Below are 25,951 nucleotides of genomic sequence, written 5' to 3' on the forward strand. Positions count from 1 at the left end.
AAGGCTATAATACTTTCATTGTGCCCTTTTTTTAACATGAATTTCTACTTTGAAAAGTGGCTATGTAAAACTGGCACCTTCTTACCAAACAGATCAGCTCCATGTGTGTGTATTGAGAGCAATATCTAATCACTTTTGGACAATAGTACATTTTTGCTCATTTGCCCTGCACAGCTTAGAGAGAGCTGAATTATTTTCCTGCATATGCATCAACAATCAAATTATTTATTAAGTTCCAATCAGTTACGTTTGTGCAAATCCATTGAAGGAACAGGCTTGGACCTGTGTCACTGAAGGCATCATCCGAAGACTCTGGGGCTGCAGAGGAATCGCCAAGGGCCCAGGTTAGCCTGCAGATCCTTTATTACAGGTGATGGACAAGAAGGGGAAAAACCCCAGCTTGGCTGAGTTTGCAGGACTGACAATTAGAAAAAAAATCCTTTCATTTGTAACCTTTGCATATTAGAGCAGGAGTACTGAGAGACAATGAGCCAGGAACCCCACAATGTCATTTTTCCAGAGACACTTAGAGTATAATTGCCCTTTAACTCTCTTGGTGCACTAGGATGTCAGTGACTAGCCTCAGTAATAATTCCTTCCAAATGTAGAAGTGTGGCCTCCGTGTAAAAGTCGAAATGAACACGTGCAAGCGCTTCTGCTGCTAAACAAGCTCCATTCATGTCCCTAGTCCATGTGTTCTGCCACTTAGCATGCAGTTGTAAATGTGAATGCTTTGAGTTACCTGTATCAACCAGTCCTAATGGGATTGCCATTTCCTTGAGCACTGGGACAAAGCTAGAGGTGTCGCTCATTGGCTGGGGAACTTTGGAGATGCAGCAGAGTTACTCTTGCTTCATAGCAGCAGCAAAATGGCAGAGGTAGATCTCCATGTCTGCAGAGAGCCTAATTTAAGTGATCCTTTTAAGGGTCTTAAATGCCTTTGTTTTGTACATTGGGCTTTGGTGGGGGCATGAGGGAGGGTTGCACTGATGAAGCTACACCATTGCACACTTGTAGGGCTCGATTCATGGTTCCGTGCCGCACATGTGTAGCTGTTTATGCCTGTGCAAAGCATGGCCATCCTGAGGGATTTTTCAAGTTATTGGAGTGCAGGAAAAGCGTCTGAGAAGTTTCTTAAAACAGGGAGGGAAAATCCTCACTTTCATTCTGTAATTAAAAATGGCCGACTGGCTTTTTATTGGAATTTCTTTAACAATAAGTTAATGTTCTCGCTATTTTAAATTCACCTTTGGGCTAAGAACAAGCCTGAGAGCTTCGCCAGAAAGTTATAAACACCTGAAAATCGGGCATTAGAAAGAAAGCTCCTCCTAAATTTATATCTGTAGAGTCGTCATAAAATGATTTTTTAAAAAGAAAATCAGAAACATTCCTTAGGGAGTCAATTTCTCCCCCCCCCCATTATTTAATTAATTTATTTTTCTGGGTAAATAGCTTTTTCTATAGACAGCTTCTTCTCATAGAGCAGCAAAGAGTCCTGTGGCACCTTATAGACTAACAGATATATTGGAGCATGAGCTTTTGTGGGAGATGAAGTTCCTGAAGTGATGGAAAATCCCCTTCTGTCACTGAAGGGAGAACCTCTGATTCTTCTCATAGAGGATCAGAGTCAGTGGTGTAGCCAAGTTCTAACAGCAGAGGGAGCGAACACATAAAAAAGGGCACCATCCGCCACAGGGCAGCGAAGAAAAAAAGAAAAACCCAAGTCTTGCCTCTGAAGACTGAAGAACCTGCCGCCGAATTACCCGCTGAAGACCCAGAGTGACTGAAGAACCTGCTGCCAAATTACCCACTGGAGACCCGGAGCGACTGAAGGACTGCTGCTGAATTGCTGCCGAAGACCCGGAGCGACTGAAGGACCCGCTGCTGAATTGCTGCCGAAGACCTGGAGTGACTGAAGGACCGAAGTGCCGCCCCTGCAGGGAAGCGCCCCTGAGTGAGTAAAAATTAAAAAGGTGCCACTTTGAGGGAATGTACTCTGTGGGAGAGGCCATTCCCCCTGCTTCTCTCCGCCTACGTTACTGATCAGAGTCTGCTACCGTGACTCAGTGACTAGTATATTACTCATGGAGCAATCCCATTAATTTCAGTGGGATTACTTGCGGGGTAAGATGTTACCTGTACTCAGGCCATGTCTACAGTGCAGGTGCCACAGTGGCACAGCTGTGGTACCATGGCTATGCGGCGGTAGTGCCATAATGGAGACTCCCTTTAGAGACAGAAGGGGATTTTCCATCACTCCAGGAACTCCATCTCCCTGAGCGAGGGTAGCTAGGTAGATGGAAGCATTCTTCCATCGATCTCGGTGCAGCCACACCAGGGTTTAGATTGGCACTGTAGCCATGCCATACTAGCTTTTAAAAGTAGACCAGGACATATGGTAAGTATCAGAAGCTAGCCCTTAGCTAGATGTCTGAGGGAGGTGAAAGGGAAGTTCTGATGTTCCTTTCACTTTCACTAGTATACATAAGGAGTGACTCCGCTGAAGCCAATTGGGCCTGACTCTCATTTATACTAAGGCCCCTTTGCATTGCTCTGGCAGTGTAAAGGGGCTTTAAATTAGGCATAAATGTAATTTACACCCACATTAGGGCCTCTTTATGCTGCCAGAACAGTGTAAAGTGCCTTAGTGTAAATGAGAATCAGGCTCAACAGAGTTACACTGGTGTAAAACTGGCTTAAGTAGAAAGAAGCTCATGGGACTGGGATGGGAGAGGGGGAGTTGAAGAATAGAACTGCTGGCACTTCTGGGATCTAATATTCAGGCAGACCTATTTGTTGCTACTGTGCTTCCCAGCTTAGGCTAAAGAGGGTTGTCCCACCCTCCTACCCGCCCTTTATTAACAGAAAAAATATTACAGAAAAAAATTTGGGGGGGGGTGAGGGGGGTGATTTGCAATGTTTCAGACCGCTCCATGTGTTACATACCTGTGTAGGGTATGCATAATAAATCACATGCTACATGCTTCAACGAATTACTGCTGGCTTTTGTAGGCGCAGTGACAAGAGCTCTAAAGGTCAAAAAAGCTTCCTTAACAAATTTGATAAGATAGTGCAGTGAGCTGTAAAGGCATAAAGTCCTGGGGGTCGGAAACCAGACTAGAAGAAATAATTATGCATGGTAATGGGTAATTACAGATAATGGCCTATTTTGGGGGGTGGCAGAAAATACACAGCCCCACAACCTTGCCTGGAATGCACATTGTCTAGCACATTAACTTTATAGAAAGCTAAAAGTTCAGCACTGGAACAAAAACAAATCCCTAATTTACAAGGGAAATAGCATAGAAATGTTCTTTTCAGAGGCTGAATTGATTTTTAAAGGCAGAACAAACGTGAGGGGTTTGTTTTGTTCCAACACCCCGCAGTCAAAAGAACACTGATGGCTAAGCAGAAAATAGTTAATGGTGCCAGCTTTGTTTGACATCTAAAATAACTCTGTCATGACTGTCTGGTGGGAGAAACATATTGTTCCAGCATTTCTGATTATTACTTTAGGGAGTGATTTCACACTAGCCTCTTTCAAGGCTACTGTCCGACTTCAGAGGCAGCCATGAATTGAACTAACACACTGCCAGAGCAGCATTGCCAGGGCAGTTAGTAGGGGAGTTAGAATGCATTCAGCTGAGCAGGAGGGAAATTGTTAAGTGCAGATCCTACACTCTTACGAGGGCTGAAGACAACTATTGGCTGCTGAGGTGAATGGGTTTTTCTTCCCCAGCTTACGGGGTGTGTGTGTGCGTGTGTGTATGCAAACTTGGTTAATGACAATGAACATGCAATGGATCACCTAATGATTACCTGTTCTATTCATTCTCTCTGAAGCACCTGGCATTGGCCACTGTTGGAAAACGGAGGCCTGGACTAGATGGACCTTTGTCTGACCAAGTCTGGCCTTCTTATGTTCTTAGTTGTAAACAATCAGAAATCAGCAAGTGCAGAAAACGAGGTTCACATAATCAAGGCTGGCTCCAGGGGTTTTGCTGCCCCAAGCAGCCAAAAAAAAAAAAAAAGAAAGTCATGATTGGGATCTGCAGCAATTCAGCAGGAGGTCCTTCGTTCCGACCAGGAGTGAGCGACCCTCCTCCAAATTGCCGCCATGTAGCTGGACCTGCTGCCCCTCTCCGGAGTGGCCGCCCCAAGCACCTGCTTGCTAAGCTAGTGCCTGGAGCCGGCCCTGCACATAATAATGGTTATTCACAGTGCATGTATGCAGTTTCCCCTTCCACTGTGTATATCCATGCAGCTCTCATTGAAATCATATATACAAGGGCGAGTAAATGTTACTAGAAGAACAGTAACTTTTGCATTTCTTGATTATATGTTTAGTTCTGTCATTGTGTCCTTATGATTGCGTTATTATACATTTTTGTATTGAGTGTGCCTTATTTTGTGAAAAAGAAAAAAAAAACAGGGAAAGAGCGATTTCAACACTGACGTAGGTGCTGATTGCACTGTGAGCATCTATGGCTGCATACCCCCAAATATTAGCAGCTATGGGGGTTCCTCTGACTTGTGGACTGGCATTGCACAGTGTGCAAGGGACCAAATCCTGGAGCCCTTACCCAAGCCAGATTACCATTGTGGTTAATGAACCACTGGTTTAAATCACCTTCTTCTGCAAAAAGAACTTTGAATAGTGGGCCAACTCCTCAGCCCATGTAGATTGGCATAGCTCTGTTGAAGTGAATGATACTATGCTGATTTATTCTGACTGTTGATTTGGTGCACTATTTTAAAGCATGTGGCTAAGTAGAGGCATGGGATCTGAGCCTCTCATAGGGATGTGGATATATAGGACTCTTAGGTGCGGCTGACCCAGGATCTTGCCTCTTTTAAAAAAAAAAATCTCAACCCTCCTGAAATGAATTTCTGGTTAATTACTATTAATATGCCATAGACCTGAAGAGCCGTGTACAACAGTGAAAGATCAATAATAGTATTTATCATGAGGTATATTGATCTTCCATCTCAGAGTGGGTCATATTTCACACCACATCCTTCAGTGCACAAAAGTAGCAGAGATACTGTATAAGGCTAAGTAAACAGGTAGAAATGAGCTTAGTGATCAAGTACAGTGTATGAGGACTAGAATGGGAAGTGATAACATCAACCTGGCAAAGGGTACCAGATGGGAGGGAGGGTGTAGGGGGCGGCACTGTATGGCAAGCCCGAATTAGAGACCGGCCTGGGAGAAGATGTGGTTTACATGAATCAGATACATGAATCATGTATAGTATACGTGAATCAGGGACCAGTGTGGGGAGGAGGCAGATGGCTCCCTATTACCTGCCTGCATCAGTGACCAGTGTGTGTGTGGGAGACCTGGGCAGCACCACATTGTGTGGGCACTGGTTTCTGGTAGGCAGGAGAGGCGAGTGGTGCTGTATGGTGTGCCAGTATCACTGACTGGTGTGGGGGAGGACATACATGGGGCCGTAAGATGTGCCTGCCTCAGTGACCTGAAGGCTGAGAATGATTTTTCCAACCCCTCTCTCATATGTGTGCATTGGCGGGTTGCTGCTTTGCTTCAGTATTGAACCCTGTGTTCTTGACCCCATTTTGGCTACATTTGCACAAATTACTACTGTACCTTAAGAAGGTTGGTAAACGATTGCACCTATGCAGCATCCGAAGTCCCAGAATACTTTGTAGACTTAGGGCAAGGCTGGTCCTGGTCCTACAAATGCACAGAACTAGGGAGAGGGTGCAAGGAAGGTCTCCTGGTTCCCAAGCATGGGGACCAGGGACAGCCAAGGACAGTATAAGGCTAGCACCTGCAGCAACACTAACCTTCCAAAGTGTGCAGGGAAGGGCAGAGTTGGGAGCACATAAGGCAGCTGAATAAAAGATGTAGTATCAGTTCTCCTTGGAGCATCATCCCTAATATTGAGGTCCAACTGGAGTGATGCACCCCTCATGTGCAGGGATCACTGTGTTCGTCACGGAAATGCAGCCACCTCTGGAGTAAGAAAGCAGTAGCCAGTCTGCCAGCAGCACTGTACAAGTGCTGAGGGTTTTATTTGGGGGAACAGATGAAAAATAGCTTATTAAATGAAAACAGAGTCAATCTGGGCAGGCTGTAGTTAGCAGAATGCAACCTGCCCAGGCTACTAAAGCTGACAACTCTTCTTTAATAAATTCAGCGCTAGGGGTTCTTTAATGACTACGAGTGGGGAAGGATTTGGTTTTATGTCTGATGTACAACACAGTTCCTAACCAGTACAGCACTTCCAGCACTATGCTGGAGGGAACTCAAGGGAATGGGCCAGCTACGGAGTAACCACTCCCACCAGCACCTAGCTTTTCCTTGAAGCTCTCCCAATTACCGAGTATCTTATCCTGACCCTGTTTAGTTTAAGAGTTGGTAGAAATGCAGGCAGATTAAATGCCTATAAGTCTCTCCTTCAAACACACTCCTTTTGAAGTTTAGTGTCCAGTTTTGCTTCAGGAGATTTCAAATTCAGTCAGGAAAATAGAAGGAAAATACAAGTAGAAGATGTGGTTAAGTATTTTAAAGATAGAGGGCCTGATTCTGATCCCTAATCTTGCTCCTGTGCGCCATTCAGGGGCACAATATTCTGAAAGAGAATTCCCTGGGAACACAAACACCTTAGGAGCAAGTGGCTCCGTGCAGCCCCCGGCGTCTGGTGTATACCAGGAGCAGGAAGATGCGTCTGGTCCGAGCTCTCAAAGCAGCCAGCACCAGCACTAGTGTGCTGTGAATCAGAGTAACCCCCTGAGGCTGCTCCAACTTTCACCAAAGGACATTCCCATAGCCCAGAATCCAGGTGGTGCAAAGATGCCATAAAGCTATGCCTTCTGTGTTGTATCTCTGAGGACATGCAGCCCTGAATCTAGCCAAGAATACTCCAGGGAAAGGCAGTAACCAGTCACCATGCATGGCTGCAAAGAAAAGCGCTTAGGTTTTAAATCCTGGGTGCAGGAGTTGGCTGGAACCTGTGCTAATTCTCAGCTGCTCTTGGCATGATGTTGCGATTTCCTGCATCTTTTGGAATATAACACGGTAGTGCCATGAGACCTCACTGAGGCCTCATTCTTCTGCCTTGTCTCACGTGGCAAGAGCATTTGGGTCTGCTCCAAAGACCACTGCAGTCACTAAGAGTTCCTCCAGGTAAGGGAGGCTGTTTTACTTTCCCTGAACTTTCTTCCTATGTCTCCTGCTTTTCTGGTGTGTTGTTAGGACTGCTTCCCTGCCCTCTGGCTGTAGCTCACAGGGGATGTTTGTCAGGCCCATTATAAGAATTGTGGATTCCATAATTTCATGTTCATGAAAGAAAAACATCCCAGGCTTCTGACAGTTTGGGATTTATGCATGTGAGTGAATGGGCGAGTGAGTGAACTGGCGAACTGATGAGTCTTAAAAGAGCAGCTCATAGGATTATACAGATTATTAGAGGACGGGATATGGCAGAAGAGACACAAAGGACCAGACCAATAGGTTCATCATGGGGCCCAAGCGCTAAGCCACCAGGGACTACAACCACATCAGGAAAAAAAGAGCAATGGCAAGTCAACCCTTTAACTCAGTAAACGCCAAATGATGGCTGCCCAGCATGGGTATGCTGTAGAGTGTGCATGAAGCTATTAGCTCCCTTTGTGCTCCTATGAAAGAGGCAGCCATAATGCTGCATCCAGTGCCTCTTTTCCAGGAGGGGAGAGCGCTAACCCTACCAGCAGTACTGAACACCCAGAAGGGGTGTGTTTAGGGATTTGGGGCATGACCATGGCTGTACCCCTGCTTCAGCCCTTCCCACCATGAAGGACCTTTGGAAGCACCAGGAGGCTGTTGCTGGGACTATAGGGAGCACAACACCCTTTCTAAAAGTGCAAGCATGTGAGCAAGCCCCCGCCCCCCAGTATGCTTGCTCCTTCCCTGCACAGGCATAAAGTGCCTTGCGTTACCTTCTGTCTCCTATACAATCCGTATCCCAGCACGGGAAGGACATTACATTTGGCTGTTGACATATAGTATGAGAAGCTGAGCAGCCTGGCTGTGGTATTATTCAAAACCTAAATTTAGGGTCAAGGTAATCCAGGGATTGTTTGACTGTGTTGTGGAAAATCAACCACACGTTGAGTCTGGATTAGATCAGCCTGAGGCTCCTTTATTTTATGTGAGCATATATGCAAGGAGAGTCAGCATAGCCCCATGCAAGGTGGCAAGCTGCTCTGCCCGCCTTAAACTTTAACTAGCTTATAAAGGTTAAAACTACAGATAAATTACACATACTTCCATATTAATTACCTTATTTGGAATACATTGCAAAATTAATACAGGTCAAGAGCAAAAAGTAGCATCTCCCCCTCTAGGCCCCTCCTGTTACTCACTGTCTGTTCTTTTGTGGTCAGTGACCTTTTTAACACAACTGTTGTGGTTATATATTTTATAAGGCTGGCTATTGCAATTTATGCTACTTGGGGACTTTTTCACTCTGCCCCCTCATGCCCTTTAGACACACAAAGCCATTGTTCTTCTTTGGGGAGTTTCCATATAAAAAAAAGACTTGGTCAACTCTTTAGGGCTGTAAGCTTGACCAGAGTCCTAAGGCCTCCCTAAATTTTCCTTCACAACTGATTAGCTTTTCAGTTCCAGTCACCTGAGTTCAGATTTGACCCAAGTCCCAGATGAGATGAACTTGGAGGGTAAACCTGGCAGACTCTGCGTAGCAGAGATACAGGCAACAGCACCAAAAACTGGGATGGAGGTGCAGTAATAGAGCCATATGGGAAAGGTTTCTGCTTACCTGACCTGATACCTCTAAGCAGGGCTCTAGTAGCCTCACTTGCACAAATGCTGTCGTGTAGATTTGAGAAATGTTCAGAATGTAAGTGCCCAAATGGCTGGATTTGCACTCGGGCAGAGCCTAGGTATTGGGAGAGTCAGGACAGAGAGAAAACCCACAGTATTTAAATTAGCAAGTTGCTTTGTTTTGACATGTGTAAAGATAAACTCCAGTGAACTCAACGGAGTTACAGCAGGGATGAAACTGCACTATAGACCTGGCGTGATACAACTGTTGATTGTGAGGGATCTTAATTTGAAGCAGGGAAGGGAGGCAGGGTCGGGTTGAAACCTGTAATAAATGGTACTATTGATCATTTGCAGCTGGAGTGGAGCTCATAAATAATGCTTTACAATTGAGGGTCCTTGTGAGGTAGGTAAATACATTTGTGTCTATTTCACAGAGATGGTTACTGGGGCAGAGAAATATTAAAGTGACTTGACCAAGATCACGCAGGCTCTGTCTACTATAGGGATTTTGTATAAACATTCCATTACTGTTGTTAGCACTGGTTCAGCTCTGAAAGTGTCTACAATATTAGGAGGCCTAGAATAGAAAGGTCACTGGCTGGCCACCACTGTCCTTGTTAACACCCTGTCATGTCACCCTGCTCAGAACAGATCTAATCAACATCGTGTTAAAAACAGAAGCAGCAGCAGCTGTCTACACCTGGGATTGTAATGTTGCAGACACCTCTGAAGCTGAAATGGTATTGGCGATGGGGGGGAAAGCTTTAGAAAACATCCCTAGTGTAGATAGGGCCACAGTGACTCAATGACAGAACCAAGTGATCGAGTTCTGAAGTGTTTGTGCCTCTGATAAAATATACTCTGTTCAGTACTTAGCCCAGTTCCCCACTGTATCAATACTATATCTTGGAAAGTTACAGCGTTGTTTCCTGTGCTCTTATGTTAGTACCTCTAAACCCATGTGACTGTATGCTGACTATGCTATGTGGGGGGCACTGCACAGACCTGATGTATGTGTATGACACAGAGTAGGGGTTTGGAGCACCTGTGAAGTGTTAAAGGGCAATCCCCCTCCCCTCAGAGGAGTCAGAAGACACCAGACCTGCCCTGGGCTAATATAGAGGGAGTGGAATTTATATATTCATACATTAGCAGCTGAGAATGAAGTTGGAGCCTGACTCCCTTCCCAGAAGGAGGGGAAGGAAAGAGGACGGAGCCTTCTTTCTTCAGACAATAGGGGAGGGATGTGGTGGAGGCAGCCCACAATCTAAGCAGTCAGGAGTAAGATTGAGAGCGTGGCCAGGAATCCTGTGAAGCAACAAAATAATCATCACCTCTTTCTGTGGTGCCGTGGAAACTGGTGCAAGGGATTCCAATACGGGTGATTGCCTGAGAAAAATATGGCTGCATTTTGAGTCTGTTTCGAGAGGAAAGGGGTTGAGTGTTCCTGCCGAAAATCGTCTGAGCCACCCCCAACATATAAGGGTTTGGATTGCCGCGGCTCACCCTGCTGTGCCTGGGTTTCACAACTTGTGTGACGTGTACACTCATCCTCTTCCCATTCTAAAGCCATGTTTATAGAGTGCCCCAGCTGTCACCTGCATATAACCAGGTACAAAGGGGTGAATGAAGAGAACCGGTGTCAGCCTGAGGTCAGCATCTTTCTGCTATGTTGCACTTTTAAAATGTAATGGTGTAAATCTATTTAATTCTAGGTTACACATGCTGAGGTTCTGGCCCAATCTCTAACCTTCTAGTTGGTTTTGCCTCAGGTGAGATAGTCAGTGGGAGAGGTCTTTCAGGCTCAGCCTTGCCTCTGAATGAATAGCTGCCTGCTGACGCTCTAATGAACAGCAAGCCCTGCCTCCCTTCAGCTTTCACCTCCTCCTATCTGTCACCCCCATCAAGCCAGCAGATGGAGAAGCAGCTTAGTGAAAGGTGAAAGATAGACCCTCCTGTTCAATAACCAGCTGTGGTTTGGTTTTCTTTTTTTTTTTTCAGAGGGACGGATGCTCATTCAGGACATTCCTTCCATCACCAGCAGAGGGCATCTGGAGAGCACATCTGACTTGGTTGTGGACTCCACCTACTACAGCAGTTTTTACCAGCCATCCCTGTATCCTTACTACAACAACCTTTACAACTACTCCCAATACCAGATGGCAGTGGCCAGTGAATCCTCCTCTAGTGATATGGGGGGCACACTAGTAGGGTCACCTATGAAAAACAGCCTGCGAAGCCTCCCAGCCACATATATGTCAAGCCAATCAGGAAACCAGTGGCAGGTACTGTGTAACAGAAATGATGTTGGAATTCTGTGTGAAATGTGCTGGGGTCCATGAGCCTGATCCTAATCTCATTTACACTGATGGAACTCCATTCGCTTCAGTGTAGTTGCTGTAGTTCTCAGCAGTCTGAGATTGGAACCAGACTCTAGATGTGTGTTAGGGTATGTTGTTTTTTTTTTTAAAGAAAAGAAATGTCCTGGGATCCGAAAGCATTATGAAGACTATGTGACAGGCTGTCAACACAATTGAAAAGGGTTTACGCTTTATTTTTTTATTATTTTCCTTTTATAATTAAATTTAGTTTAGTAAGAGTTTGTTTCCAGAAATAATATGATTAAAATCAGTAAATTTACCAGCCGGAGAGCTCAGGGACTCTCATACAGGTAATTAGAGAAAGCAGTGTTTTGCACTGGAGAGACTGTGCTCTTTAGGATCTCTCTTCATTTCTCTTTTATGATTCCCCTTCAAAGACCGTACATAGAAATGACCCCTCCTCCCAGCCTGCTAAAACAGTCCATGCCACTCTGATTGGCTGGCAAGGGTCAATTGAGCATGACACAAAGCTGTTCTTCATGTGAATGTTAACTCTGCCAGGAAGAAGGGAATTGGACTTGGCTCCTCCATGTAACAATTTGTGATTGCTAGGCCAGCCCTGAGGCATCTTTTAAGCTGTGTGTTCCACTATTATATGCAACATTAAACCCAATCTCTCCCCCTTAACCTGAAATAATATTAACCCCCAAGTGTTCAAAGAGGTAGGCAGGGCTTATGGGGAAATCAATCATTTTTTTTGTTTTTACATTTTTTTTGCTATAATTAAGTTGCATGAAAAGTCATTTGAAACAGGAAAAGTGGAATTTTTCATTTAAAAAATGACAGTTGCAAAATGTTTTTAGAAATTTTAGAATTGAAAATTCTTCACTACCAATCGTTTCCCACAAAAATTTCAATTTCAGCAAATCAGCAATTTCCATCACAAAAATTTTGTTGAAAAATTTCCATTCAACTCTGTGAGTATCCATTTGCACGTGTTTTACACATACACAGCTGCAGAACTGCAAGTGTGAAATTGGAAAAGAGGCTGTTCCTGGTAGGCCCACAAACAGTTGGTCTATTGTATTTTGAACCCCTAAGCCAAATGAGCTATTCCTCTAGCAATTTTTTTTTAACCTTTTTCAAGCTCCATTTCCCAGTCTGGAGAAGGACCAAAGGGTTATTTGAGGTCAGAGACTGGCCAAAAAAAAAAAAAAAGAGAGAAAATCTGAGAGAGTGAAAAGTTGACTGGTCAGAGAAAGAGAAATCAAGAGTAGGAAATGCAGTCACTCAGTGCTTCTCACCACCTCAAGCTGCGTATTCCTCACTGTCCTTTGGAAGTGCTCCTCATGCAGCCACACCCTTTATGCTCCCAACTTCCCTGGGTTCCTTGTCTCCCTCTTGCAAAGCACGATAGTGCACAACACAATAGTAAAACTTACAGCTAAGGGTCTGATGTCCAGCTCCTGTAGATGTACTCATGCTAACACTCTAAAAGTAGTAATGTCGCTGTGGGTTAGTCTGGACACTGTGGATATATACTTGACATGGCTAGCCTGTGCCATTACTCTAGCTACACTACTATTTTTAGTGTACAAACTTGATAGGAGCTAGCATGAATATGCTGTATGAGCTGGGAATCACCTCCTCCCAGCTCCAAGTGTAGACATTCCCACACGGAGAAGAGAAGTTTCCTTCATCAGAGGCTCCACTTTGAGACACCCCACCCCAAAAAAGGTAAATTGCCAGAAAATCCTCATTTCTTTAAGGAGATAAAAAGATATTGCCCTGAACTGAGAGGTTTGATCCATTCGCATTTGAGCGATGGGGCAGCATTGGAAATGTTTTGTGTTCCAGTATAGTAGGTTCTAGAAATATCAGCATAGTTCCTCCTCCCACTTACAGTACTCTTCGAGTGAGGCTTCCCAAATGCTGCATAATTCTTTTTTCACTCCCTCCACATGGAAAAACCCTTTTGGCAACTCCTGAGGCAAGAGGGTAGGTTCAAGGCTCTGGCTTCGTGACAGGCTCTGTTTTCTCCTCGTTCAAGTCCTTCACACTGGAGATTATTCCTGCTTTTCTGAGAAAAGAACTGGCCAGACCTCTCTATGCTTGAGCTCCATGCTGAGACAGCTTCCTACAGATCAGTGTGATTTGCTCTCTCTCTCCACTTCTAGGTGCACATGCTTGAAAACTGGTGCTGCCCCTCACACAAACTGGTTGTTAGAGGCTGTTCTAGAGCTGTATTCAAAGTCACACGTGGGGAGGAGGATTTGGATTCCACTCATGCCAGTGCTTTACAGTATCATTGGTTTACTGCTCTTAATTTTGTTCAATCCAAGTTTTACTTGTTTGATTAATATGATACAATGCAATACGATATAGCTTGTAAAATGTTACGGATTCTACCTTTCACTGTAAATCTGTGTTTGTACAGCCCCTGGCACAATGGGGTCCTGGTCCATTGCTGGAGCTCCTAGAGCTACCGCCATGAAAATAATAAGTCATAATATTTACATCATGAACAATATGCTATTAAAATGGACTGTCAGTCATGTGATTCACAACTCCTCCAACCAATAGTGATCCCTCCTGTGATTGCCTCAGTGACTGAGAAAAATAATGAAAAGTGAGGGGTGCATGAGTTGACATAATACATAGGTGTATGCATGTAGTCTGAAGAGTTGTAGGAGAGCTAGCTGCTGCATGAAGAGCTATATGGAAGACATTATGCCCTGCATAGTGGAGATAGTATCTAAGCTATTGTGTTCTGATGTGTAGTGTAAACTTGAATCTAGATTATTTCTAAACTCATGAATTTTATGTATCTGTGGCTTGAGGTGAGCTTTGGCTCACTGTAATATGAAGAGTGGTAGCCATGTTAGTCTGTATCAGCAAAAAGAATGAGGAGTACTTGTGGCACCTTAGAGACTAACCAATTTATTTGAGCATAAGCTTTCATAGGCTAAAACCAACTTCATCAGATGCATGCGGTGGAAAATACAGTAGGAAAAAATATATATACAGAGAACATGAAAAAATGGGTGTTGCCATACCAACTGTAGTCAGAATAAACAGCAGGAGAAAAAAAACTTTTGTAGTGATAATCAGGATGGCCCATTTCCAACAGTTGCTATTAAGCATTGTTATAGATCTTTATACATGTACCATTTACCTACAGTCTGAGTTACGGTGCCCCAGCTGCTTAAAATATATGACATTGTTTTTAACAATATTCAGGGGTGGGGGGAGAATCATCTTTTTTGTTAAGCTCTTACTTTAGAAACTCAAGATCTTTTGTTTCCTCACCAGTTTCATTTCCTTGGGTCTTGGAAAAGCTTTAACTCCTACTAGCGGAGCTAACCCAGCTGCACATTTTAAATGCCAGCTTTTCTGCTGTTGACAGCAGTTGGATATGGAGAACAATTAAACGTAACATGCATACAGAGGACTGTTACCCTTTAGCTAGCACTTTAACACCACTGCCTTGAGACTCAGAATACAGTCATCAAGCCAGATCCTCCGCTGGTCTGTATAGGTCCAGCTCTGTTCAAGACAGTGGAGCTAAACCAGTTTACACCAGCTGAGGATCTGGCCCATCATCTTACTGGCCAACAAGGACTGGTTGAGAATCCTAGTGCTGTTTTCTGGTCAAAAGTCACTGCTAAGAGATTTGAGTCATTAACTTCTCCTTGTTGCAGTCATAGCTGTCCCAGTCTCAAATGGGCAAGTTAGTGAGAATGGCCCAGAAATTGAACCTAGGTCTTCTGCCACACAATGGAAAGCACAGTCACTAAGAACATGGCCAGGGTCCTGTAGCTTTTTTCCTGCTGTTTGTGGTGGAGTTGCAGGAAGGAATGGTGTTGTTTGAAGAGTTAGGAATAATGTGACTGACATACTGTTATAACAGAGAGACAAAGTGGGTGAGGTAATTTTTATTGGGCCAATTTTTGTTGGTTAGAGAGACACATCTTCACATCTGTGTAGCTCGAAAGCGTGTCTCTCTCATCAACAGAAGTTGGTCCAATAAAAGATATTACTGCACCCACCTTGTCTCTCTAATATCCTGGGACCAACACACCTGCAACAACACTGCAAACATACTGTTATAAGTAGCCATTGTGAAAATTACCCTAAAAGATTTTGTATGAGAAAGAGGATAGATAACACTTTACAGCACAGGGGGCAGTGACTCTCATACAGGCAAGTAGAGAAAGCAGTGTTTTGCACTGAAGTAGTCTAAAAGTAAGTGGAAATTAGATTCCCACTGCAGTCTGTGGGTGAGTATAGAATATAAGTGGTCAGTATAGCATATATTTAGGAAAGCTCCCTGCAGACTAGTTCCAGTGTGGGAAGAATAGGAAATTGTGGTGAAGAGGAAGGTGAATGAAACTTCAGTGTCAATTGCAAGTAAAAGTTAAAGGAGTGTTTTAAAGGAAGATCTGAAGAGAGGAGATGGCTAAGGTTTTTATCTGCACTTAGAAGAATTAGCTGGTTTTAATACCTTGGTAGTTATACTGGCAACCCCCCAGTGGAGATGCAAATTGTACTAGCTGAAGAGTGCTTTTGTCAGTGTGGCTTAAACCAGTTGCCCAAACAGAATAAGTCACTCCAGCAAAAGGACTTTGTTCAGTATAGCTGCATCTACACTAGGGCTTTGCCAGCACAGCTGTATCAGTTAGGGGGTGATGTTTTCCACACTTCTATAGACATAGCTATGCCAGTGAAGCTTCCCTAGGCCAAGTCTGCACGCAGTTTTTGTTGCAGTATCACAATTTTGGTGAGAGGGGTGATCTTATTTTTTGTTGAAATCAGGGCTGGCTCTAGCCATTTCGCCGCCCCAAGCACGGTGGCACGCCGCGGGGGGGCGCTCTGCCGCTCGCCGGTCCTGTGGCTCCGGTGGACCTTATCATAACATTTTTTCCCAGATCTGGACCTTAGCGTCCAAAATATGGACGTTAGCATGAAAACCTCCAAGCTTAGTTACCAGCTTGGACCTGGTAAAGCTGCCACCAGCCAGGAATTATACAGTGCCTAGCTCACTGTGGTCTCCCCAAAACCTTCCCTGGGGGACCCCCAGACTCAGATGCCTTGAGTCTTACAACAAAGGGAAATAATTCCCTCCCCTTGTTTCCTGGTTACTTCCTCCCAGGCTCTCCTCCCTGGACGACCCTAGGAGATTCCCTGCTTCCAGTCCTGGAAACACAAGTACCGAAAGAGCTAATCTCTCCCCCCATCACCCAGAGGGTATGCAAAGTTAGGCTTAGGAAATCTAACACAAAGAGATTTTCCCCCTGACTTCTTCCTCCCACCAATTCCCTGGTGAGCTGCAGACTCAATTCCCTGGAGTCCCCATTAAAGAAAAACTCCAACAGGTCTTAAAAAGAAAGCTTTATATAAAAAAAAAAGAAAGAAAAAGACATTAAAAATAGTCTCTGTAATAAGATGACACTATACAGGGTCAATTGCTTAAAGGATAAAAAATGAATAAACAGCCTTATCCAAAAAGAATACAATTTAACACATTCCAGCAACTACACACATGTAAATACAAAAAAACAATATAAACTTATTGTCTTACTATCCTTGTACTTACAACTTGGAAACAGAAGATTAGAAAGCCAGGAGACAGAAAGATCACTCTCAGAGCCGAGAGGGCACAGACACAAGACAAAGAACAAAGAACTCACACCCAAAACTTCCCTCCACCCAGATTTGAAAAAGTCTTGTTTCCTGATTGGTCCTCTGGTCAGGTGTTTTTTGTTACCCCTTTCCAGGTGAAAGAGACATTAACCCTTAGCTATCTGTTTATGACAGACCTCCTCAGGCTTCCCTGCGGAGGGTCCGCTGGTCCTGTGGCTCTGGTGGACCTCCCGCAGGCTTGCCTGCGGATGCTCCACCCGAGCCGCGGACCAGCGGACCCTCCACAGGGACGCCTGCAGGATATCCACCGGAGCCGCCTGCTGCCCCTCCTGGCAACCGGCAGAGTGCCCCCTGCAGCATGCCGCCCCAAGCACGTGCTTGGCGCGCTGGGGCCTGGAGCCGGCCCTGGTTGAAATAGTACCAGTGCAACTCCTAGTGTGGACGCAGTTACGTAGGTGTAAAGGTGTATTAGTCATGGTCTATATTTAAAAGGTTTGTGGGCATAGCTATGTTAGGAATATGATTTATTTATTTATTTATTTATTATTTTTATGCTGCCAGAGCTATGTTGGCAAAAGCCTTAGTGTGGATGTGGCTAAGCTAGCAGTCCAACATCAGCTATACTAGCAGAAGAGCTTTTTTTGCTGACACAAGTTGTGTCTCCACTCCGGGGATTTATCAGTATAGCTCTATTGGCACATCTTTTAAGTGTACAGAAGGCCCCATACCAGTATTACTTAATCCTCTTCTCATATGGGAATAAGCTATACTGATATAAGCACATTTATATACCGAAATAACTATTTCCATGCTGGGAGTGGGGGAAAGGGTTGAGCTGCTTTAACTGTACTAAGATTGTTAAAGCAGTACAACTTTTGTGTGTAGACAAGGCTTTAGTAGCTCAGCTGTTTGCTGTTTGGGCTGGAAAAATGAATTTAGGGAGCAGGGCAAAGCGATTGGGGAGGGAACATGAGTGTGTGCGTGGGATGGGAAGAAGATTAATGCATCATTGAGCTTTGGCAAATAAACTGAATCACTGAATCTTTAATGTAGATTAATGTCAGATTTCATTAGTCTTTGTTCTTTGCAGGAGCTCATGTACTTGCATAGATTCCTGTGCGGGAAAGTTTAGTCTTGTGGTATTTCTCTGGAGGTTTCATTTGTTTGTGTATAATTATTCAGGAAGCTGTATCCATCACAATACGATGAGCATAACGAAGATGGTACTGTTTAAGAGAGCAGCACTGGCAGCGTTATCTGATATGTTTTTAGTTACTTAAAGCCAGGTTTTCTTGCCAGTTTAAGGCAGATGTTCAAATAAGACCTGATGTGGAGTATTAGATATTATTTCATAAACAAAAATGTACTTGCACGTGCACAAGAGAGGAAAGGCAGAAGAAATGTAATAGGCTTAACAGTTACTATCCATCTCTTTTTGTTCTATTTCTGCACTTAGTAACTGGGTCCGCCCTCTGGTCATTGTAACAGAAATTCATACCTTATATCCAATTAACAGTGAAATGAGTTGAACAGCATTGGCATTGCAGGTCCGCACACGTTAGTGTTTTAATGGAAGTTGGTGAATTGCTGTCTCTGGGACCAATGTCACTGACACCTGTTTAGCTGGAGGTAAATGATAAATGTTGAGATGGATTCTGTCTCCTTGACTTCAAGAACAAAAATTGGCACAATCTGTATCTAGTCAGGCTTAAATTCTCTCCTATAAGAAGGCAGTGGATCATGATATCTGCTGGGCCAACAGTCACAGCAGAAGGATAATGCTGGCTTCTGAATGAGATGCCTCTCCGGCAGGTGTTTACATCCTTCCACTCCCTGCTGCCAGACTGGTAACAAGTCTGACTAAGTTGATCAGCTTTCCTTCAGAAGACTCCTCCTTGTGGGCTGGAGGGCTGCTGGGTCTTGGAGATATACCTATCTCATAGAACTGGAAGGGACCCTGAAAGGTCATGAAGTCCAGCTCCTGCCTTCACTAGCAGGACCAAGTACTGATTTTTGCCCCAGATCCCTAAGTGGCCCCCTCAAGAATTGAACTCACAACCCTGGGTTTAGCAGGCCAGTGGGGCTTCTGTTGTGCCGGGAGGGTGACACAGTGTGCCTTTAGCAAGGGTTAGAGAGGGGGAAAAACTCTCAAAAGTTTTTTACAAAGCCTCTGGATTTCAGATACTTTCTGGATCCAAAGCTGAAAAGTTGAAGCTTTATTTTTAAAATGCAGCTTGTACAATCACCATGTTCACTTCCCAAAACTTCCATTTTCATTCCTTCCTGTGGCAGTGTAGGCAGAAAATCTGAAATAATCACTGTGCAAGGTCAAACAAAGAAATGAATTTACTGTACTTAGAAAAATTATACTGTTAATTCTAAAATGCGTGATTAAGGCTGTTTACCTAAACACCTCAGTTATTAAGGATTTATAAAACATGGCATCCAGAAATTTTTTTTTGGTGGGTTTCAAAGGCAGAGCTGTGATCAAGCAGCTAAGAGTATGGATTCTAAGAATAGCCACCTTCTCTAAAATATGTTGTTCCCATCACCTTTTGCAGTATCTCTCTCTTGTTGTTTTGACATAAATTTTTCTTTCGTAAATCTGACCCATTTACAAAAATATGCAGTCAGAATCTTACGTATAGGGTGAAAAATACCTAAATGTATACATGCATTTCACAAGTAACCCAAAAACAACCCAGCGTGCCCTGTAAGCAATATATTATGTACTATATTCATAAGATACCCTTCACATTACAGATTTATGCTAAAAGTATCCTAATGTTTCTGACAGCTCATGTGTGACATGGATATAATCCATAATTCTTAGAGGAGCTAATCTAAGCGGTTTATTTTCCGATACTGCTGATAGGGCTATATCTCTTGATGTCGCAGCAGTTGAGATTCTGATGGTAACATATTGTTTATGGGTCACTGGTTTTGTCTAAAACAGTAGGTTGGAACAGAATAGCAAAGGTTAATTAAGTTTGTCTATCAAAGAAAGACAGATATAGATGTCTCCTGCATTTTCCATGCTAGAAGCAAGGTAATTCAAGGCATGGTATCATTGTCTTTTCTTCTTTTTTTCCCTTCATTCTGCAGAATGTGCTTAGTAGGTTTTAGAAGTGAACAAAAATACTCTAAACAGTACTAATGCAATAAGACTGAGCATGTCTATAGCAACTTTTGTCTAAGGATCTCCAAGCACTTCATAAATGTGACGTTTAGTTCATTAACACCGCCCCATAAGGTAGGGAAGGTGTATTATCAGACTTGTTAAGTGACTTGCCCAAGGGTCACACAGCTGTCTGGTGGCACAGCAGAGCAGGGAACCCAGTTGTCTTGATTCTTAGTCCTGTGTCATAAGCAGAAGACCATCTTCTCATCTCACACCAGAACTCTGAGATCCGGATTCTGCTGTTATTAAAAGAGAGCTACAAATAAGTGCTAGGTGCCATTTTATCTCCCCTAAAAATGGCTTAGCTTTTAGGAAAGGGAAAGGAGCTAATGTTAAAACAGTTAGCAGCTAGTACTGTGTATACATGCATGGAAGCCAAAAAAGCTCTGCCAGGATTTTAAGGCAGCTTTGGGGAGGGATAGCTTATGTATGAGTCATTGAGGAAGCAGAGTTGTGGAGTTTGTATGTTAAGTGACCTGCCCGGACCTGTGCTCTTTGCAGCATCTGTCTACCCCATAGATGGGCACTTTAGGAGGGAGATGTGACTTCTTCCTTGTAGCCTTTCGCCTGGGGAATGGGCTGGGCCAGCTACACAAAGGAAGATGTGATCAGCTCATTTTTGTTTGTTTTGCAAGGGGTTTAACATAGAGGCAGTCGGCTTCTTCACAACTAGCTGTTGCCCTTCCCATGGAAAAATCACCTGGAGAGGGCAAAGGAGGAAAATTCTGCAAGGATCTTTTGAGTGCCCCCAAAATCATTCTATGGGGTGTATGAGGTTTCTCCTGCCCCTACCCTGGGGGCCCATGCATTCCCTAGGATCTGCAAGGACACTTGGCCTGGAGGGGCTCAACACAACTCCCTCCTTCCCTGACACACTGCTCCATCATGGGCAGTGTCGCTCTGAGGGAATTACTTTACCAAGCTTTTCCCCTTGCTCTGATTGCCCCAGGAACCTCACTGAGGACCTGGTCGCAGCCTCCTTTGAACTCTGTGGGGTCTTTGTCATCGACTTCGATGGCAGCAGATTCAGGCCTACGCTCTCCGGGTGTGTATTTTTTCCGACTCAGTGTTTCCCACACTTGCAGTTTTACCATAGGTCATATGATATTTGGGCTTTCTTAAATCTCAGTTTCATTTTTTTAAAATGCATTTCTCATTTGTTGAAACTCCCATGATTTTGGGGACCTGACTCGTAACCTTTGAACACTTAGGGCTGGCAATGCTTGAATTTTTACAGGGCTGGTAGGAGAAGACTAAGCAGCCGGGTGCAGTGGCCTGATCTTCCCCCCATCCTTGGTCTTCTAGTTCCTAATAGCTCTTGATTCTGTAGAGAGCCGTCCGTAAGGTACCTGCAGAGTAGAAGAGGTGCTGCAAGGGGCCTGGAAAGATGGGGCTGCACGCACCTCTCCTGCAGTGTTGGGGAGGTTGCCCCAGTGGGATTCCGAGTGATGATCTGAGTTTGTGGAACGTCGTATTGTTTGAGCCCCTTTAATGTTCATAGAGGTAATGGTTCAGTTGCTTTGTCAGCCATTGTTGGAGAGCTGAAGGCTTTGTGTGTTCTGGTCATTAAATGACGAAAGGCTTTCGTTTAGCAGTTTTTAGCACACAAACGCATGTGAACAATCTGCAACTGCCTGTTGATGCAGAGCCCTCTACCGTCTTTTCAAACAACAGAAACAAAAGAATTCCAAAGTTACAGTTTACATGGTTTCTTGGTTCGCTCGTATTTATTTGGTTCGCTCGTATCATTTTTCAAGTCTCTCTCACCAGTTATCTGGCTGCTGTACACAATACATCCTTTGACTCTATACTGCATTTGCACAGTATACCAGCAACTGTGAATACTGAATGGGCCAAATCTCTCTTCAGTAAGAACTGTGGCCTGGTTGTGCATCTGAGGGCAAAGATGGGCCCCAAAGGATTGCCAGATGCAAAGAGGAGTGATAATGAAGTGCAACTGGTAGGAGATGCCTAGAGATGAGAAACCCAAGAATGCTAAGCAAGGGCAATACCATATTTACAGGTGATAGGGGCAGCTAGGTTAATAGCTGTCACCCTTCCTGCATTGTAAAAAAGACTGATTGGTTGTAATCCTATAACTCTGAGGAAAAAAGGCCTGCTAATCATGCCCCAGCAAAAAGTATGCAGGTTAAACATTCTTATCACTAGCATTTAGAAACCCCCATTGGTTTGGGGCCTGGTTGTGCTGGATGCTGTCCCTGTCCTAAAGAGCTCGCAAACTTTGTGTGAGGTAAGTTGCAATAGGTGGGTGTAACAAGCAAACAAACAGAGGAAAGGGTGGGTGAGAAGAGAGGCTTATATGTTGTGGGTTTATTTTAAATGCTACTTTCAAAGTGAAGGGGGTCCGTGTTCAAACCAGAACACGGGAGATGACTATTACCCCTGTTTTGCTGCCTGCCTGTCAGTTTGACAATCTACCTCACAGCATCCTGCCGATAGAAAATGTGTCCCAATATTTATGGCAAGTATCCCATAATGAAGGTACCACTTTATCCCCCTGGGAACCCTTTTGAACTCCCATTCGTGCCATGAGCACCCTCCTTTTGACTTATCACCAATGGTGCAAGAACTCCCAACCTAGCCGAAGCTGAAGGGGTTAATGCAGAGTGAACCTCCCCATCGCCGGTAATGATCTCATTGGTCCCTATTTTTAATACACTGCTAAGATCAAGAATGTTTTATGTTTGGTTGGTTTTTTTACTCTTACTTAGAGTGGCGTATATTCTAAACAGTTTAATAAAACAAAACCTAAAGCTTTTTGATTTTCTTGGGTGGTTAATTCAATTCATATTCTTTGCAGAGCCAAGCCTGTCTGTTGGTTGGTTGGTTGGTTCATAGACTTGGTGTGGGTAATAAGATTATAAAACATGTCTCTTGCCGACAACTACTATGTACTAATACTAATAGGCGTAATAACTCATTGAATCTTGGGATTTTTAGGTGAGTTATTTTTTAAGGAATTGGGGGGAAAGCTTTAAAAGGCTTGAAAGGAAACAGTTCATCGCCCACATCCTGCAGGGGAAGGAAACAAGATACTAATTCAGTGCCATTGAGCAGTTCTTCCATTTTATTGCTGCTCAAATAATATTATCTCTAGCAGGTGATATTTTTAGTGCCCGCACACAGACTCCACAGACACACACAAACAGTTACTTTCAAGGATAGCAGGCCTAAAAACTGAGCTGACGGGACAGTTGTCTCATAACACAGAACATGACAACATGATTGCTGAGGGCAAGGAGAGGTGGTTCTTCTACCATCTGGTCCACCATGCTCAGCGCTCACTGCCTTCGGAGATGTATGGATTGAGAAGGAGCCTTTGATGTTGACATTCAAAGCCTTAGGAATAGACTGGGTCCTACGTACCTTATACTGAGTTTCTGGCTTTCTATATTGTGTTCTTGCCTTCTTAGGTCACAGAGGGCATTGTGAATTTGGAGATGGGAAGTGTTTTAAGCTTTTTGTCTTAGCCCTGGCCTCCCAATGTTTTGGGGAGTGCCTTACTATCTGACCTCAGGGCCATTGATTTGACCTCTTTTATGCAAAGCCTAAGCCCCTTCTGTCTTTAAAAAGTTTTCAGAATGCTACTGGACAAGGAGTTGGTTATGAAGTTTGTTTAACATTGTCTTACTACTTACCAGAGAGTAAACTTTAAATGGTTTATTTTATGCTTGCAGAGAGCAGAAAATCATCTTATAAATCAGTATTGTTATTATTTGTTATATTAAAGACCATACCTGCAGGACTGTAGGTATATCCTGTCTATCTCTAGGTATGTCTATAACTGTTTAAGACCATGTTGCGGCCATAAAACAAACAAATATGCACCTTAGTCACATCACTTGGAATTTCATCCCAAAACAGAGGGTAGGATATTGCGCTACGTCTTATTCATGTGAAATCTGTGTGTTACTATTTCTAATACGGCAGTTTGAATACTGAAAGTGTAAACAACAGGGGAAACACTCGAAAATGTAGATTTGGAGAGCACCCCTGACGCACTCATTTTCTGTGCCAGGTAGAACTTTTCCTGTTTTTTTTCCGAGTGTGATTGCAGTGGCATATTTCGTTAGATAAACATATAGGGCCAAATTCTGGTGAAGTCCACAGAATATGGTGGGTATAACTGCTGGCAGAATTTGACCCACTGGCTGTATGTAACATGAGTACACTGTACCTTAGATAAGGAACTTCAGATAGCATAGTTATACAGGTGTGGCTATGGATAGCTTTACAGGTTTAATACATATTGTGATTATTTTTCTCTTGTCAAAAGCTTTTTATCTACTACTAATTTAAGGACAAACCAATTTGCGGAAGCTAGTAATACAGTATTACCTTCACACGTAGGATTCTAATGTTTTTAGTAATAGCTTTCCAGGTTTCTCACTTACCTTTAACTGTTATGTCAGCCTTACAGTATAGAAGTTTAAAACAAATAATAATGCCAGTTTCTGTAAAATAAAAATTTAAAGATATAGTTAATTCTGTTTGGATACTTCATAAATCTCAAGGCTGGAGGGCAGATTAGATTGGCCTAAGGGATTGGAAATGGGATAAGCCTTCATTTCTGAGTTTTGGTTTCCATTCATCCTTGATCCAGGTTCAAAGTTTTTTATTACCTGGAAGCAATTTGGGCTGTTTGAAATGAGAAAGGATGGTTTGGACTGAGATTCATGAGAGCCTAAATTCCATTCCTGGCTCTGATAGATTTCCTGTGTGACTGAGGCAGTCAGTTAATTTCTGTCTGACTCAGTTTCCCATTGTAAAAGAGGGATAATATTTTTCTACCTCATTGGGTTTTAAGAATAAATTCATTAATGTGTGTGAGGGGCTCAGATACTCAGTTGATGGGGTCTATATAAGTCTCTAGATTGGTATGCTCTGTCCAGTTTCTAGGGACCATGTGTGCGTCCTCATTGTATTAACTACCATCACTAATTGGTCCCATGGTGGTTAGTCTCTTTGGAGACTCCAAGGACTGAATGGCTGCTGAGGTTGAACTATCTGCTGTTCATCTCTGCTGCTGTTCGTCAGGGTTGAACACATAGACAGAATGGGATTAGAAAGCTCACAGTGATACAATCTATGCTGGATATAAGTATTTTCTAAACAGAAATCTGAGGAATGTGTTTTTTCTTGAAATCTAAGTCAATAATATGTAAATGAAGGACAGTGAGAAATTTCCAAGATGCAAATAAATCTCACTCCCCTCCTCTGATTCAGTTTTTATACACTGCTGTTCTAATTCTTTCTTTGAACAGATGAAAAGCGCAGAGAGCAGACATTCCATGAGCTCCCAGTACAGGATGCACTCGTACTACCCTCCTGCCTCCTACCTGGGCCAGAGTGTTAGCACACCTGCGTGTGTTCCGCAGATCTTCACTTTTGAGGACAGCCCCTCGTACTCAGAGTCTAAAGCAAGCGGTAGGTGCACAGTCACCCCAGACCTAATGGGGGTCTCAGACATTTTTTTTAATTCACCTTGAGAGGACATAAAAAACTAGGATTATGGACAAGGTTGAATTTAGCAGCGCTGAAGGTACATATCATAACCAAGCTTACAAAGAGCAGTCCGTTTTTGGATGATGTGTGATGCTGGGATGCATATGACATTGTGAAGTTCACTTTTTGGAAGTCTGATAAATTTAGTGTGGGAGGGAAGGTGCTAATTTTAGGGTCTTGTCTGCTTCTGCATTCATTTTGGTAAACTGCAGGAAGAGCAGCTAAAGGTTAAAATAATGCAAATTCCTATTGAATTCCTATTCCTATTTAATCTCTGTTCATATTCAATCCCTATTCATATTCAATCAAATAAGTTTCTCCAGGGATACCCCAGACAGTTCTGAGCTACGTTTACCCCAGACAGTTCTGAGCTGTCTTTTGAACAAGGGACCACCACTTTATTTTTTTAAAGATTCTGTTCACTAAATATTCCTTTCAGGCCAGACTTTCATAGGTCCCCCGTGGCTTTGAAATCTTGTTGTTGTC

The 25,951-nt window shown here is 43.5% G+C and overlaps 1 protein-coding gene across 1 annotated transcript in view; it reads left to right on the forward strand.

Moving 5' to 3' along the window:
• DMRT1 (doublesex and mab-3 related transcription factor 1) overlaps positions 1-25,951 on the forward strand; it is a 93,694-nt gene that overhangs the window by 20,734 nt on the left and 47,009 nt on the right. Inside the window, exons 3-4 of the mRNA XM_030566758.1 lie at positions 10,796-11,079; positions 25,225-25,387. Coding sequence (XP_030422618.1) covers positions 10,796-11,079; positions 25,225-25,387 — 447 coding nt within the window. The remainder of the gene's footprint in view (positions 1-10,795; positions 11,080-25,224; positions 25,388-25,951) is intronic.

This window comes from Gopherus evgoodei, chromosome 6 (assembly GCF_007399415.2).
Source record: "Gopherus evgoodei ecotype Sinaloan lineage chromosome 6, rGopEvg1_v1.p, whole genome shotgun sequence".
Lineage (NCBI taxonomy): Eukaryota > Metazoa > Chordata > Testudines > Testudinidae > Gopherus > Gopherus evgoodei.